This window comes from Atheta coriaria, unplaced genomic scaffold (genome assembly GCF_025399875.1).
Source record: "Atheta coriaria isolate IRGN ID8LTWV9N9 unplaced genomic scaffold, Caltech_Dcor_3.1 hic_scaffold_3_pilon, whole genome shotgun sequence".
Classification (NCBI taxonomy): domain Eukaryota; kingdom Metazoa; phylum Arthropoda; class Insecta; order Coleoptera; family Staphylinidae; genus Dalotia; species Dalotia coriaria.
In genome coordinates this window covers 10,761,523-10,778,544 of record NW_027045445.1, presented here as the reverse complement: position 1 = coordinate 10,778,544, position 17,022 = coordinate 10,761,523, and the positions used below count along the sequence as shown (strand labels likewise).

General features: G+C 39.5%; 1 protein-coding gene across 9 annotated transcripts in view; it reads left to right on the top strand.

Moving 5' to 3' along the window:
- The window catches only part of cpx (synaptic transmission protein complexin), a 98,893-nt gene that overhangs the window by 71,375 nt on the left and 10,496 nt on the right, over nt 1-17,022 (top strand). For 7 of the 9 annotated variants that reach the window (XM_065299225.1, XM_065299220.1, XM_065299221.1 and 4 more), the window contains one exon: nt 13,801-13,964. In XM_065299225.1, coding sequence (XP_065155297.1) covers nt 13,801-13,964 — 164 coding nt within the window. Of the gene's footprint in view, nt 1-5,718; nt 5,940-13,800; nt 13,965-17,022 lie in introns of those variants that run through there. The other 2 variants (XM_065299226.1, XM_065299227.1) reach the window with 2 other exon arrangements.

The window sequence follows — 17,022 nt, the reverse complement described above, 5'->3', positions numbered from 1 at the left end:
GCGTTTATAAAAATTGCACGCGCTGCATCCGCAAAGCGTTGAATTAATTAATTATGCGCACACAAATATTTTCAGTTGAAGGTTGAATCGGGCACATGCAAATTGCACGAGTATTATTCCTGAAATAAGCCAAGTTCGGGCGAGGTTTGAATGTTTTTGACTCGACCGCACAAAGGCAATTGTATTAGCGTTATGGCCTGCATGAATGTCAGCCGTGTGGTGGATGTGTGGGTATGTGTATGGAGTGGTTTCAGAAAAGCGGGCTTAATTTATGTCTCTGACCTGGATTTTCACTCAGCCCGAATCCGACTGGGCTAAATTTCACTCTTGTTCATTAAACAATATTCCACCTGATTTCCTCTGGTCACTATTATTTGAATTTATTAATCAATCAAATGGCCAAAACATTAAATCGTAAAATTTATATTATTATTACGCACTTCATTTCATCCGTGAATCCGGGAATTCTTAAATTTTATTTTCCAACGTTTTAGTGCCGGATTTTTTTTTGTGTTTTCATGAATATTTCTGAAGTGCTCTGAAAGTAATGTCAGCATTTGGCATGCAATTACAATCGCATTATTCTCATTCAAGATACCAGATGCGTTGATTTCGAATAGTGCATGAATATAATTTTTGAAGCGCTTAAAATTATTCCCAAGTTGTTTAAAGTTCGGTGTGCGGAAAGTGGAGGCGCCGGGCGTATTGGATTAAAAGCTCAGGCATGACCCCAACACTTCCGCTTCGCAAATTCACATTCACATTTCGCGAGGCAGCGAGCGTCGACGTCGCATTGCAGTCGCAGTCACAATTCGCTAACTGTTCTCGTTCCGTCGCAGGACGACGAGATTGAGTTGAAAATTGTAGGGACGAAAAGTTTAGATTACACCCACCATCAGCAGCGCTACATTTAACTCAATCAATTTTAAACAGTAATGTTTTACTGCATTACGACAAGTCTATTAAACAATTCACTAGATTTCTTTAAGGGAGAAATTTCTATTTGTGGATATTTTTTGTATGATTTATATTCGTTTGGCGAATGAATTTCTTACATTCCGTTTAATATCATCGAGGATAAGAAAAGGGGAAAAAAAGTCGCCTACCCGAAAAATACTCGATGCAGTCGAGCACGATTCTCATCATAAGCGAGTAGTGCATTTTTTATCCTTGTACACGCCAGGATATAACCCGGTATTACCACTTTCGCAGTCATAAATCATGAATCAAACTAACTAGAGCAAACGTACTTTTTACGTACTTAGAATAGAAATTCATAAAGTACACACATAAAAAAATACCCGCAGTATATGAGAATTTTAAACATGATATAAGTACCTGGATTTTAACGATATATGCGTATGGCAGTAAATAAATGAAGAAATGTATTTACTAAACAAGTAATGCAGAAAAAAGTAGAGAATTTCTACGACGCTACGAATTCACATTATTTAGCTCCGTTACATTTCCAGTATTACAGTTATTTGTCCTTTTGTGGGCCGGGTAATGCGAAACAGAATAATAACAATCAATCTTGTAAATAAAGCACGCCATACAATCGAAATCGGCGGGCCGAACGAGTTTGATATTTTGTCCGCTCAACTTGGGAAACATTCTTTGTTTAGTCGCGTATTATTTCCAAGGGTTCATTACATACACAACGTATATTCAACTGAATTTCCTATTCTTTTTGATAATGACCGGAATGAATACTGGGAAATCTTGTTAGGAAATCCATTCGCGATCACATCTGCACACTCCTTCAATTACACCCGTATTAGTCGTAATTAAACTCGCCTAATCGAATTTATAATGCCGGTGTGAACAACAAGTATCTTGCGTCATGTAATTTACATGATAATCTACACGTTTGTAAATAAAGTAAAGTTTGTGATTTTGATGTTTTGTGTGTGTTGATAATTTCTCTGACGTTTTGTATGTGTTATATTGTATAAAATTATGAATAACAAATGATCTCATCTTGCGCACATCAAATATTTGCGAATTTACCACGCGCTCGCCCACTCGACACACATTTGTACTCGGTGGTGCTCATCGCCTACCACTATTTACCATCCATCGCTTGGAATATGGGAGTAAAGCAATGGTAATTGGAACACGTAGAACATTAATTATTCTTCTTCGTATACGGCGCGCCGCCGACGTTTGCGCGCGCGTGCACATTTTCCAACAACTTATTTGTGCTCATCGGCTTAAACAGCAGCCAAACACTCGCAATGCTCTCGTGCTCTTTGGCGCCCACGAGAGTGGAGAATCATCATGAATGAGAATGCACAAATTCATCGCGTTTGAATTTTGCAGCATTCTCTGTCGTCGCGCTCGCGTCATAAACGCCGAATGCAAAATTTAAATTTTACATTTCGCAAAATCATTTAATGCGATGAATGTGCGGAAACAATTCGAGCATTAAATGATATTAAATCTTGCGATGAGTTTTCATCTTTTATCTCGTGATTTTCATAGATTTGAAGGCGTTTTGAGTTATGTCGACAATGACGTGACAAGATTAATGTCATGATTAATGAAGTAATTAATTACGTTTACTAGAGGGTTGGATTTCCGCTTATGCAAGGCGTTTAATTAAAAAATCATTTTAAAATTTTTAACCGCACATGTTTAATGTATATTTATAATTGTTTCAGGTAAGAATCACTTGTATTAGAAGAAAACGCCGAAGAAAGTCAAGTGTGGTCAGAGTAAAAAAAGTTAAACATCAAGTTCCGGGTGAGTGAGTGCTTTTATATGTTCAATGTCAACATTTATGGCCTCGCCGCGATTCTCTCTGTGCTTTTCATTGCTCGCGAAAATATTTGTACATTTTATTTGTGCATTATACCGGCGTGCTCTTACCGTGCACACAAAGGATCGAAATCCGATTAGTGCTTTTTCTAACTTTTATTATTCCTCGCACGTGAAGTACTCATGAAAGTATTATATTTTTTTGTTTTCTCTAAGAAGTCAAAATATATGTAAATATTATCTTTATATACCTGCCTGCTTCGTAAACTTTCTTACAAAGAACATATTGTATGCTTTTTTGTCGACACATTTCTATAAAAAACTCACAATGACCTCGAAAGAGAAAAAAATGTTTTACGTAACCATGCGGGCCAAAGACGTGATTTTTTAGATTTATGTTTAGTCATTTTTTTCTTCTGCTGGTTTTTGTGCGCTGGGCGCTTATTTTGTGCGTTCGCACTTTCCACTTGTCCATTTCGCGGTAAAAAAGTTTCCATCTCAACTTGCAGACAGTCGTCTCGCGCATTCCGAAATGTGTTTCCACCCGCCAGCGAGATAGCGCTCTTCTAGCCATTTTCTTTACTTTACAGACCCTGGCCATTCTCGCAAATCCCTTTATTTTATTGTTGCGCGAATTTATCGTGTCCTGTCAAAGATGCGAACGCTTTCTCTTCTTTTACGTCGTGCGTAATTATCGTCACGCTAACGTCGTTAATGTGCGCGATAAACGGACACCCGAAAGTGGAAAAATAAGAGGAGGAAAATAAAACGATAATTAAACTTGATTTGAATTAAACATAAAAAACACACACATAACATACCAATAGCTTTGTGAGTTGTTTTCGAAACCTGCAAAACACTTTTTTCATCACAAGACGAGATCATTACGCAAAACACTTCAAAAAATACTCACTCCTAAAGAAGAATGAAAAAAAATTGCAGAAATATGAAAACTGAAAACCGTACACAAGCTGCGCGTGGAAGGTCACGCATTGAATTTCCAGCTGTAGAACGCGCGCAAAATGCGAAAATAAAGCCTTTTGCCTTTCATTTTTCATAAACGCGAAGAAACTCGAGTGTAATGTGCACATTAGGCGCCACGTATGATGCACTTTCATCGTTGACCCACATCTTTTGTTACCTCATAAACAAAAAAGTTTAATAGAAGACTTCTTTGAATCTCGCAAATATTAAGCTCAGATTTTCAAGGTATTGTTGATTTGGTTGAATTTTCTCTCTTCTCCTCCGCGAATGTATTTAAATCAATCTCGACGTCGGCAACAAACCGTAAAATCACCATTCATCTAAGTAGGTCTTCCGATGGCTTCGCGCGCACCGATTTGAAATTCAAAACGTTTCATTCGCTTTAAGAGCTTTCCGCCAGCTAAATCACGGCGCGCCGCCTCGGCGTGGACACTCTTCGCTAATACTTTCTCGCCGCTTCACTCTTCGTCGAGTCCGAGGAGGGTAAATCGAAGAGGGCGCCTCCACCATCCGACCTGCTTCAGGCTGGGCAAACGCGTGCTGCAAACTCACTAACCTAACGACGCTCGTTGTATTCATGTATTCGTTTTACGTTTTATATATATATACACATATAAGCCCGAGGTGTGGAGATATCTCGACCTCGATTTTCGTTTACAAATGCTCGAATTACCGAAAAGCGTGGGTGGGTTTTGCCAACACACAACGCCCGATGGTTTCGATTTAATGGCCTGATATATTAACATTGCCTGCGTTTACTTTCTGTGCTTGAGTTTATTTGTTTTTCTTGTTTTTAGGTTTTAGTTAACTTGCAGCGCTGAAAAAACTTTTCTTTTCGTCCCTTTTTTGATACATTTTTTCTGTTCAGTATCACCGTTTGTTAAATGATACCACTTAGGGTGGCCATCGTCGTGCTCATTACACGCACCGTGGAAAGTAAAATGAAAATGAGCGAGAATGAACTCAAAAGGCGGAACAAATTCTTTTTCTTCATGCAAGGGAACAAAAGTTTTTAGCAAAATAATTAAACATCTAACGAACCGATGGCTAAAATTTAGATTTTTGCTGTTTTTCTGCGTGATTCTGAAATAATGTCTAGGCTTTGTATTTAATTCTCTTTTTTTGCTTTTTCTGCTTGGTTCTTAGTCTCGTATTGAAAGCTAATTGGAAGTCGCCTCATGCGTTCCCTCGGGACTTATTTAAACAAGTGTTTATTGCATTTAGTTAGAACTAAAGAACGGCATCACGTACCAACAGCCGGGATTGTATCCTCAGCGCTCTCTGGTCTTTAATCTCGGCCTCTGTGTCCTGTTTGCAGTTTACAAGGAGTTTGTTGGATTTTCGTTAATTTACTTTTCCACTCTTCCACGTCCACGCTTCAGACAATAGCGCGCTTTAGAAAGAGTTCGAGATTCCACTCAAATGCGACAATTATGCCTGAAAGGCAGACTTTAGAGACTACTATGGATGGCGAATTCCCTTAGGGTTGATTGCCATGTTTATCATTGGTAATTACTGAAAGTGGTGACTTTGTCACGCCACCACCTTCACCAGCTACAGCAGAGAGTTTAAATCAAAATTATACAGGGTAATCAGAAACATCCAATTGTGGTAGTGGTGTGGTATTCTGCAGTTCTTTTGGATTCCTCTGGGAGCTTCCAAAGTCTTCAGTAGATGCACGTACCAATTTCACCCCTTGAGAGGAAAAATTTTTCATACACCCTCCCATCCAATGCATCGACTCCCTCGCTCCCCGCTTTTCTTCTTGAGGGAGCGAGAGGCTTTTCCGGCGGCTGGAGGTGGGAAAACCGCGCCGGCGACCCCTATATAAGGACGCCGTGTATAACGTCCCATGCGTAGTCGTCGCACGCCCGCCATGGCATCGACGCCGCCGCCGCTCGCGGGCGCTGATATCGGCGCGACTGACCGGTGTGCGCGGCGCGCCCACCACACCGCGCCAACCCCACTACTACGGCCACCGCCGCCGTCGTCGTCGTCGTTGCCGCCGCGCCGCAGGATATAAGCGTCGGTGGTGGGGCGCGGTGACGTCACACGCAGTGCGGAACAAAATACGGCCGGTCCGTGCACCAGTCTGACATCTAGTGCGACACTGTTGAGATATGAACATACTAGGTAAGGCCCTAAGCGGCGAACCGTCAACTGTTTAGAACGACTTCCACTGCTTTGTTGGATTGGTACGACTGGATTTTTGATATATACAATATAATTCAATGTGGTTTGCTTGTCAGTTTTATTACTCTTATTTATTTATTTAAGTTTCTTTTTCTTCTTATCGATGTTCTTCGAGTTTAATTTATATTTTCAAGTTAACGTATCATTTTTATCATTTTTTGTTTGTTTAGTTTTTAATGTTCTCAGTGTTTTTGGTATCAAATAACGCATGATCTTTACGAAATTCTTCAATTAACAAAATTTGCTTCAATCTCTTCAAAATGATCAATGTGTGTGGGTGTACCTACGTGTTATCGATGTGTACGTGTTGTGAGTGTGTATGTGCGTGTGGAAAAAATAGTAGGGTTTGGTCGCGTTGCGAAATTTGAGTTTCGGTTTCCATTCGGTGGCGAGGCAATAAATTGCAGCCCCCGAAAACTAGAAAGCCGCCTCGTATCGCGCGGGCTTAATAACAGCGGGGCTGTTCGCGCGCCGTTTCGCCCTCGTTTCGCACTTTGCTAACACCGTATCGGGGACGATTAATCGCCGGACTATTGTGCGCAATGCATGCGATAGCGTAAATTTTCAAACTACTATCGTGTGTAATAATCATGTTTTTTGTATTTCGACTCGTATTTTGTATGTTTTTAATAATTTAGTGTGCGTTGCATTATTTTTCATGCACTGTAAAGTTAAATAAACAGAAAAGTTTCGCCTGACAAGAAAACACGCGCGTCTGAAAGTAGAAAATCTTTTTATCTTCATCTCCTCCGTACGTTCGGGGTTGTAATGTTGCTGCCGTGTTTTATAATACCACCGAGACGCCCCACAAGTGACAAACTTCTATAATTAGATCTTTTTTTGTTGCTCAAGGCGTCGCCTCACGATTTTAAACTGAAATTACCTACGAAAGTGCTCGGAAAGAATTTTATTTTATTTAAATAGATTTAAATCAATTTTATAACAATATTTGTACGTGCGTGTGTACATATCGGCTTATGCGATAACGTCAAAAGAACAAATAGCGTCTGGCGCGCAATAAAATACGTCGAGGGCGGAAAAAACGTATGCAAATTTTAGTTTTAATCCGGGGGATTAATTCATTTTTGCTGACCGGTTTTTTTTCCTGGGCTGAATTGGTCATAACACGCACACAAAACGCAAATAACACATTGTATGCGAATTGTACAAACGCGCCGAGATTTTTAACTCTTGAGCGTGGTTTTTTTCACTGCAACTAGACGGGGCCAGTGTTTGCTTTCAAAACGGTTGCCGAATCTGATATTTGCGCGTTCACATTCCATCATTTCATCACCCTTCAAATGTGGAAACAAAAACGGAATCATTTCAAGAGAGTAGAAATAAAAACGCTAAGCTTTTTCCGAATTAAAAAGAAACAAAATGCCTACTGATTAAATCTAAATCTATTGGTAATGGAAAATGACCTTAATACACTTTTTTGATGATATCATAATAACAGCGATTTGTAGAAGGTTATTCTATTCTGGGCTAAACATAATAATTCATAATACATCAATAGTAATACGTAAAAACTTATAAATATTTTAGGTGTGGGTAATTTAGTGGTTTAGGTTTTGGGCGAAGTTGCGGTCCACTGGGTTTGTTTCGGTGATATTTAGCATTTTGGGTTAACTGGACACTGCAGTGCGGCGTCGGCGTGCTGCTCATTTAAAACACCTACGGGAACGCGCGCGAATTTTCACCCGTGATAACCGGTATCTCTAATACGATGCGGATTTTGCTCCTTCGGCTCCCTTGATAGATATAAAGTGCGCTTCCTTGTTGTTTGCAAGCTTTAGGGAATTTCAAGTGTTTCCACTGCAGCTTAATTAAAATTATATATAACCAAGCGATAAAATGTTACAAATTTAAATTACACTAAAAAAGAAAACATGTAATATTAATAGTTTGTTATTTGCAATTTGTAGTTGATAGATTTTAAACAATAATTCATAAATTTCGACATGTTAAATATTTCGAAATGGCCAAATTAATTTCGATATTCGCGCTATGCCTATTTGAATAATGAGTGCCGCACACGTGTTCATATATTGAATATTATTGATATCAATTGAATTAATACACACAGCGTCATAACTTGATTGTAACAACACCAAACTATATCGAAAATAAAATCAAAATTCCGCATAACTTTTCAATCTATCACATTTCACAATATCAGGAAATCTGGTTTATACATGACATGAAAACTAATAACGATAATTATAAATTTACGTGCTATATAATATTTTCCCTGCCGTGAATAATTTAACAACATTTGTTTTGTATTCGAGTGTTTCAATTTCGTAAAAAGTAGAAACTTGTACAGTGAAAATTGTTTCATCAATAGTTTAAAAGCGCGCACGGGTGGAAACAGGGAAAAACGATTAGGAACACTATTACTGCCCGACCAAACAAGCTCGATAACATGGTATCGATTTAGTTTTGATGGCGACTTTTATTTTTCCACCGATTAATTATTTAATTGCGTGCACTTTAAAACCAAATAAAACCAACTAGGACATTTCACACACGTACGGAATTAGTTTTATTTCTTTATTTCTATGTCGGTTTTATTTATCTGAGCTGCAGTGCGCGGAATTAAATAAAATTAACAACCGGGTCATAATCGTAATCAGCGATTTGAATTATGGCTAGTTTGTTTTATAGTTGCTACTATTTTATATACGTAAAGTTATAAAATATCTTACAACGCTTATAAAAGTTTCAATTATTTTTAATATTTTCAGACTTGTTATATCCTTATATTCTTAGATATGATATAATTGAAAATCTAAAACTTCCTAATGGAATTAAATTTTATTTCACGCCGTGAGCCTCAAGGATTCAAGGAGTCAAGGGTGGCGTTAGGTGTTTTGTGGATTTAGGCTGGTTTCTTTGCTCAGATGTGACCCTAGCGGACAATACAAAGGAAACTCAAGTGAAAACTCAAGCTGAGCGTAGCTAATGCGTAAGCAAAGCTCGCGACTTGAATATAAGTTAATAAATTAGGATAATACTTTCGAGCGCTAGCAATTTTGAGTATACTTGGCGCGCTGAGATGAAAATTGCTATTTTATTCACAAAAAGATATAATATTTCCAGCGATAAGCAGACTTTATTACTTTTTAAATTATGCATTGTTTGTTTAATTTGATTTCGGAAAATATTTCGATCATGAAAGTAGGTCGATTGTCAACAGCTATCGATGTCATGCACAGGCGATGATTGTTTAATACACTCGACGATATAATAAACGCCACTCGATCGTCTGCCTCTTCCGACAGGGATGCGTGCGTACGGCCCAAATATCGAATTGTGAGGTATATCACCGGACAGTTAGATCAGGAACAGTGAGAACATGAGCACGTGTGTGACAGACAATCATTGTTCTTTGAAATCAATATCGACGCATTGAATATTGAATTCGGAGCGCAAATCAAATATTCAATCGAGTCAATCAAGTCAATTAAAATTTTTCGTTCATAAATTAAATGCATTGACCCACATAGGTTACTTTAAAATTATAATTAACATTCCATGTAGTTTCCAGTTGATAAATGTCAAGGTATCCACCCCGGGCTAATAATACATTTATTGATCACTTTTATGCTAATCCAAGGCGGAATTTTACAAGTTAACTCAATTACACACACTTATAACTTACACTTAACCTTCTCTGAAGAGTAAGGGAGTCTAAGAGGATGGCGCTGGATGACTGTTCAAAGGATGACTCGGATGCATTTCGAGCGCAGAAGGAAACGAACAATTTCCGCGCGCATTGTTCGTCCGCGCCGTTAATATATCGATTCGCTCTGACTAATTGCCTAAAGTTCGCTTTGTGCTGCTGCGGATTTCTGTCGCTTTGTGCGCTGATAGTTAATGCGGCAGTCGATGATGACAAAAGAGTAAAAGCTCGGCTAATTGTGAGTCGTTACTTTCCAACGAAAGAAAAACGTTTTAAAAATTTTTTTGGCTTTCAATTCTTAGATCGAAGTCGCAATCTCGCCGGGCTCGTAGTCATTTGTTGTTCGTGTACTTTATCGAGTTATCGATTCGATGCAATCGGTCGTGGCGCGTCCCATCGTCGAATTGATTCGATTGTTCTGGAATTCCAAACGTTTCGAACCTTTTTATTGCTTTCGTTTTCGTTTTATGTTATTGGAATCGTCTTCGGACGAGTATTGATTGATGAAGTCCACAAAACTTTACTAGTTTAAAATTTGTCAATCATTTAAGGGTAGATGTTGGAAATAATTCCGTATAACATGCGATGGTTGAGCGAAAAAAAATTGGGTTGAAAGTTGACGGGGTGAAAAAATCGTGCAGGGTTGCAACTTTCCGGGGTTCCGCATAACCATTCGAAGATTAACTGCGACAGCTTTATTGTTCGGCCTCATAAAGAATGGCAATTGAGTTTTTTCGCAACTGCCCGAAAAGCTGCTTTATTTTTCGCCCGCTTTTCCAACCGCATAAAAATGTGCTTTTGTAAAAACTATCCGCGCCGTTTTATTGCAGCGTTTCCGAAAACATGCTGTATATTTAAAGCGATGCGAAAGAGAAACTTCCAGGCGGCGGTGAGGCGGTCGGTCGGATGGCAAAGGAATGCGCCGCGATATTCCTTTGATGTTGACATTACACAAAAGGATGGAAATCGGGCACGGTTATACTCACTCGCATCCAGCCGCTTATGCACACCGTCGAATAGGCCCCAAAGGCCGAGGCGGCAACGAGGTAAAGGCACATCGGGATTGTCAGGCGTATTGATGCCGCAAGGACGACGCGTCGGGAGGTTCACAGCTCCGACGAAAACCGGTGTGTCTACACGAGTGAGAAGAGCTCCGTATATCGTGGCGCGCCACCCCTCGGCGAAATGCAAATAGTGTTTAAAGTTCTTTGATGGACTTTCCTCGGAAGTTTCACGCGCGCATTGTTTACATTATAGACGTGCCATTTTCGAAATTATCAACTCCTCAACCCCTAAGACACAAACAGTAATTGATCCGAGGTGGTGGGAGTTTTAAAAAGTATGGATTGGTTTTTGTTTGTTTTGTTTGTGTTGATATATGTTAGATGGGTGCAAAGCGAGAAACGTGATTGAGTGAAGTGTCTTTAAGTGTATTTTCGAGTATGCGACTCGCGATATGTTTGTTGTTGTTGTTGTTGTTCTGTGTGGATGGTGGAAACAAGCGTTGTTTATCTTACATATGGCAGAATCGTGTCGCGAGTAATAGAAACCCGCCCCAAACAGCATCCCCCACGGTGCTGCTGCTGTTATTCTGTGTATACCTATCGTTCATCAAGCGACCACTTCTGGTCGAGTTTGAGGTGATGATTGTCTTCTGAATGCACAAATCGGGAATCTTGTACACTTGGTGAGCGTATGTGTGTGGGTAAGTTGGAAATGTGATTTCCCACTCTGTCATAACGTAATTAGATCGCGCTCGGATTTCAAAGGGCACTTAACGGTCCGCGCCGCGACGTCAACGCCAGACGTTGGCCCTACCCTCCTCCTTACTTTTGCGCTCTTTGTGCCGCACCCGGAGATTGGAATATCCGCACGCACATTTTCGACACCGGCAAAAACTAAAACTAAGTTTGAGTTAGAGAACAAGTACCAGAGGAAGAAAAAAAAAACAATGCTTAGTTGGTCCGAGGGTTGCAGCTGACGTTGAAGCTGCAGATAGAGTTGTTGCGGTGATAGTTAGCTGATTACTGTCGAGTGGAGTGAACTTTTGTAAAACTTAAATCCAACACTATTATTTTTACCACTCAAATTGTACCTACTACTTCTAAGCTTTGGTTGTTTATAAAAAAAAATCTCCAAGAAAATCGAGTGTTGATTTTAATTAAAAATTCCATCAAATTAATATAAAATAAAAATTTGCGCACAGATTGATGAGCGTTTGGCATTTTCGGAGAATTTTCTAATACCGGCTGCGTAATTTGACATTTGGAATGTTCCTCAACCTCCACTTAATGCTCCTCTCACGACTGCAGAGCGTAAAGAATGCGCTGGCGTTGAGTGGCATCGGAATTTTGATGAAAATCGAATTAAATTTCGCCCGACTTTCGGACCGCCCAGCATTATTCATCGACTGCGGCATAATTGAACGCAGGTCTTTAATAGTTGCCAATTTTCGCGCCCTGGAAACACTAATTGCCGCTTCTGGGAAATTTTGCACGGCCGAGAGCAAAATGCAAGGCAGCTAAAGATTTATCTAATAACATTAGAAGTTGGAAGTTGGAAGTTGAAAGTGAATTTTATCTTTATGTTGGACAATTTCTCTATATCAGCATCATTTATCTTTATATAAATAAAAAACGAAACAAATTTGTTTTTGGAGACGATTCCTCCGAGTGTTTACACGTCCTCATATGAATAACAATTTATTTTTTATATACTGCTGGATTACTCCAGGGAAAGAATATATTAGCTTCTATCCGAGAATATGACGAATGTTCTTAGTGATCCGTCATTTTCTGACACAACTAATACTTTAGGACCTTCCATGCACTCGAAATTACTTTTTTCGGGAATATTTTTATGTATGTAACTGAATTCGCTCATCATTTATTCGCAGCTAGACCCTATTTGCGCACAATGGTGGTGTGTGGTCACGAGGTCCCATCTGTACTGTAATAAAGTACGAAATTGAATTCATTACGCGACACGGCCGCCTCCTTTGCGCGGCGCGCGCGGTAATGAAGTAAGGATGGATGTCGGGGCCCGGCCAATTCCTCCCCCAAACCTCGCGCAACTTCCATTATTGCCATCCGCTGGCGCACATGCGACCCATTTTCTCATTTCGGAATTTAACTCTCGCGCGCTCACCCCCTCACATACCTACTACCCGCCTCTTTCTACGACCACTACTCAAAGTCTAATACATTACACTTTAGCCTATGTTAGGTGAATGGAATCAAGTCGGGGGATCCATTTAGAATTTACTTTTCGATTCCATTTGCAAGTGCTTCTTGCACTTCTGACATTACGCTCGGATAAATTCGTTTGTAATGCGTTGATTTAACTCCTTTAGGCGAACATTATCGAGGTTTTTCTTCTTGCGGTGTGGTAAATTGTGATGTTGATGAAAAGAAGCATAATTCTACAAATATGTACTTTAGTACTTTATTAAGCCGCACTAATTGGATGCTGGTTCAGCCGGTCGGTGATTAGTCCACGAGTGTTTTTTTCGTGAGCGGCTCGCAGGGGAGCAAATTAGTAGGGCGCGGCTGGAAGACGTTGCTCATTTTTTCTGTCTGTCTGTCTTCCCCACGAGGATGTTAATTAATCAAACGCATTTAATTATAACCACAAAAAACGAATTTAATGGACAACATCTTTTAAATCATTTTCAATCCAGTAGTTTGAAGTTGGAGATAGAGGTAAATTTATCTCGGGGTTGGTGTTTAATTAGGCCGCTGGCTATTACCTCAACAAAACCTCGAATTCGAATTTATTAGTGTTTCGGGAACCCGGACCGAATCCGATGTTTTGCGGTCCGGTGCAAAACAGCCGCAAGCTCTCAAGTGAAACAATCCAAATATATTCTCACAATAATTACTTAAATCAACATGGGATAACTATTAAGGATAACTAGTATTTGAAGAAATAAGGATTTTGTTGTTTTAGTTTTTATTTACTCTGCTTTACTGTTTGTGTACATAGGTACTACTTTGATGTGTATTTTAGATGGATGTACCTCCTGTGCTCTACTATTTGACATTCTTGTATTAATCTCTATCCTCTTGGACTAACCGACTCTTGTATTAGACCTGTACGATAATTTGACGGCGGACGTGCGCGCACCTGCAGCGCGGTAATTAATGCGACTAATGACGACGCTAATTAATTTGCAGGAGCGGTCGGCGGAGACGGCGACGATGGCGACGACAAAGAGAAAGAGGAGGAGGCGGAGCGGGAGCGCCAGGAGGCCATCCGCGAAGCCGAAGAGCGACGGAAAGAGAAGCACCGGAAGATGGAGGAGGAGAGGGAAAAGATGAGGCAGGAAATAAGAGATAAGGTGAGTTACGCGGCGCAGCCAATGACACCGAATGAAATTATTTATGCATTGTGAAAAAATATAAATTAGATCACAAAAAGCGCGATGATATTATTATTTTAAATTATTTTAAAACGCATTTAAACGGGTGAAAATTTCGACTTTGTTAAGCTTATTAGCGCGTGATGACACTGTGATTACGTTGTCATCATTTAATAAGATTATTCATTCTGTTTTGTTTGCGAGCTAGAGATGCGACTTTTTCGAGCGTTGTTGTTTCCTAATTAAGAGCTCACAAAACAAAATGAACGGATGCGTCTGGTCTTTTGTTCGAAGTGGCAAAGTCTCGCTTAATTAAAATTTTCACGTCGGAAGTCACGCAAAAAATAGTTCATGAATATACCCAACCGAAAGTTAAATGTTAATTATTTAATTTTGTTTCAGGTGAGTTTCAAGCGAATTTAATGCTGTGAAATACTGCAAATTAAGGTAAAATAGAAAATATTTTTTGAACGACGCATAGAATTTTTTTCCCGGCGCGGTTTGATGTGAATGTTACATCAACGTCGTGCTCGTTTTGCCGAATTGTTTAATTTAAACTAACTGCTGAATATTAATGCCGCATTAGGGGCTTAACGAGCCGTAGAAATTGCCGACACGGCAACATCGAACCGTGCACGAACAAACACCCATACGGATGCTCTAGTGCGCTCACGTTTTGTGTAACATCAACAACTAACGAGCGATCCAACGATCCAACAACATTGTTTGAGTGTGCGTACAACAGTAGAACCAAAAGTTCACAATGTAGCCTACCACTGCAACTAACTCTTATCTGGTCATTGATTAATCAGCATTCGAGAGTGCGAAATTGAAACATATTGAAATACGTATCAATTTATTTAGTTACCATTATGTAGTTAAATATTTAATATACATTAACAATTATTCTAGAAAATTTAAACCAGTCATATTTATAATTATTATTGTTTTTGTAGAGTTGCGCGTAAACTTGTGCAAAGTACACAGTAAAATTTTAACAACGTGTTTGATTAAGTGGAGGCGCCGGGCTGGTGTGCTTTCATGCGCTGTTTGTGAGCGCACGAGTCCGATAAATGCATGCAAATACGTAGGCACGGTATTATTCGCGCAATAATCGTAATCCTAATCGCGACGACAAGCGAGCCGGCGGCAATTACGCGATTTCCACGCATCCCAGCCATTGTGGCCGAGGCATCGCCGGAGGTGTTTTTATTGCCTGCGCTATTAATAAAACACACACACTCTACATGAATGTGCAGGCATCTAGTATATATTCAAGTGCAGTTAAACTCAAAGCTGGATTTTTATCGTCCTTGGTTTATTGATAAAAACTACAAACTACTACAAAATACGAAAAGAAGAAATTTAAATTTTTTATTTTTATATTTGACCAAAACATGACGCAATGTGCAGAAATGTTGTTTGAAGCAAAAAGTTAAATAAAAAAACAGGAAGTTGGGATAGAAGCACTTCTTGTGGAATTTATCAGCAGTACAATGTTCGTTGCGAGCGCCCTGCGGCGATAAGCAGCCGTAATTTCCATTTACCTCCGTGGATAAACGCGTACCTCATGCGGCACGCTACAAAATGGCGCAGATTATTTTTGTGTTATCGCTTGTACTCCACTTTAACGAACATCCTTATAATGTAAATGATACTCGCGCACAAAGCGAGCTTAAAATTTATAATGAATGCTAGCGCCGATATTTTCTGCGTGTGACATGTACATTTATTCTTAACTTATTCACGAAAATAAATCGAAAAATAATATCATGCGCAAAAAAGCTCACTCGAACTTGGCCTGCATTATTATTTACCTAATCTAGCCTGTCATACCGTATAGGTGCTGCCTGTGTAAGACTCTGAATTTATTTTTTATTTTTATTTTTTTCGTCGGCGATGTAATATTAACTCGAATTGTGTCGCGCCTTGAAAGCTTTTTTCTTCGGAGGCTGCTCCTCGTTATTTTTCCCAACGCACACACAAATTGCAGCCGGCGGGCCTAATTTACTTTCCATCTTCTTGAGAGTGTTGAACATTGCGCGCACGTAGCCGGCCGAAAAATTTCCCGTTGTTTTCTGAATGCACACCGTCGCGTTCTGCTTGATTGCCGTAACCGCAACATCGTGTTTGCGTATCTTATATACCTTATCGACATATTTTTTCTGGTTAAAACATGCTCACGTTTTGTGAAGAATTTTCTTTATGACTGCGCATTTATTCATGTGCGGATAGGGTTTTATTTTACAATGTTTTCGGAGTGTTTTTTAACGATTCGCGTTTTACATGTTGTGCCTGCCACGTGTGACAGGCTGAAGCTGTGTCCTGATTTACGAACAACTCATACGCGTACGTTAATCATGCGAGGACAAAAAAGGCTCTTGTCATCATCATAAAGCCACACGACGTGACTTTCAAGCTTTTCGTTTTAATTAGACCGAGATTTTTTACATTTAAAATTTATTTACTTTATCATTTTAACAGGGAGAAAATAAAAACCAAAAAGAAACTTACTAGAGTGCTCAGAGTATATAGAGATATTTTTAGGACAAGGTCATAACTTTCCGGTTGAGTTTGTTATTGATCTAACTAGAAAAACAGGCCAACTAAACTTTAACCTTTGTTTTGGTTTTATCAGAATCCAACTATGAACACACTGTGTGCGCGCGCGCCTTAAAATGTTACTAATATGTTTTTAGCCAGCGCGAAAGTGAGTTTAATGGATGTTCGAGCTTGTTACCTGTTATGTAACATTATGACAGCGACTTAGGTGTACGTCGAATTGATTGCATGCTACGTGGCGTGCACGAGCGCTGAAGTCATCCGCATCCTCACGCTTGTCACTCATTCACAAAATACATAAAAGACTCTTATCCGCACATTGAAAACGTGCTTCACTCTGAATATACTGAATACACGAAAATTTCGAATAATTTCTTAAATTTTCCAAACTTGAAAATCATGATCCTACATTTTATACTAAATGTAGGCAACCAACTGTACGTCAGTATTGTGCGCTATTGTCTGGCGTTGTTCC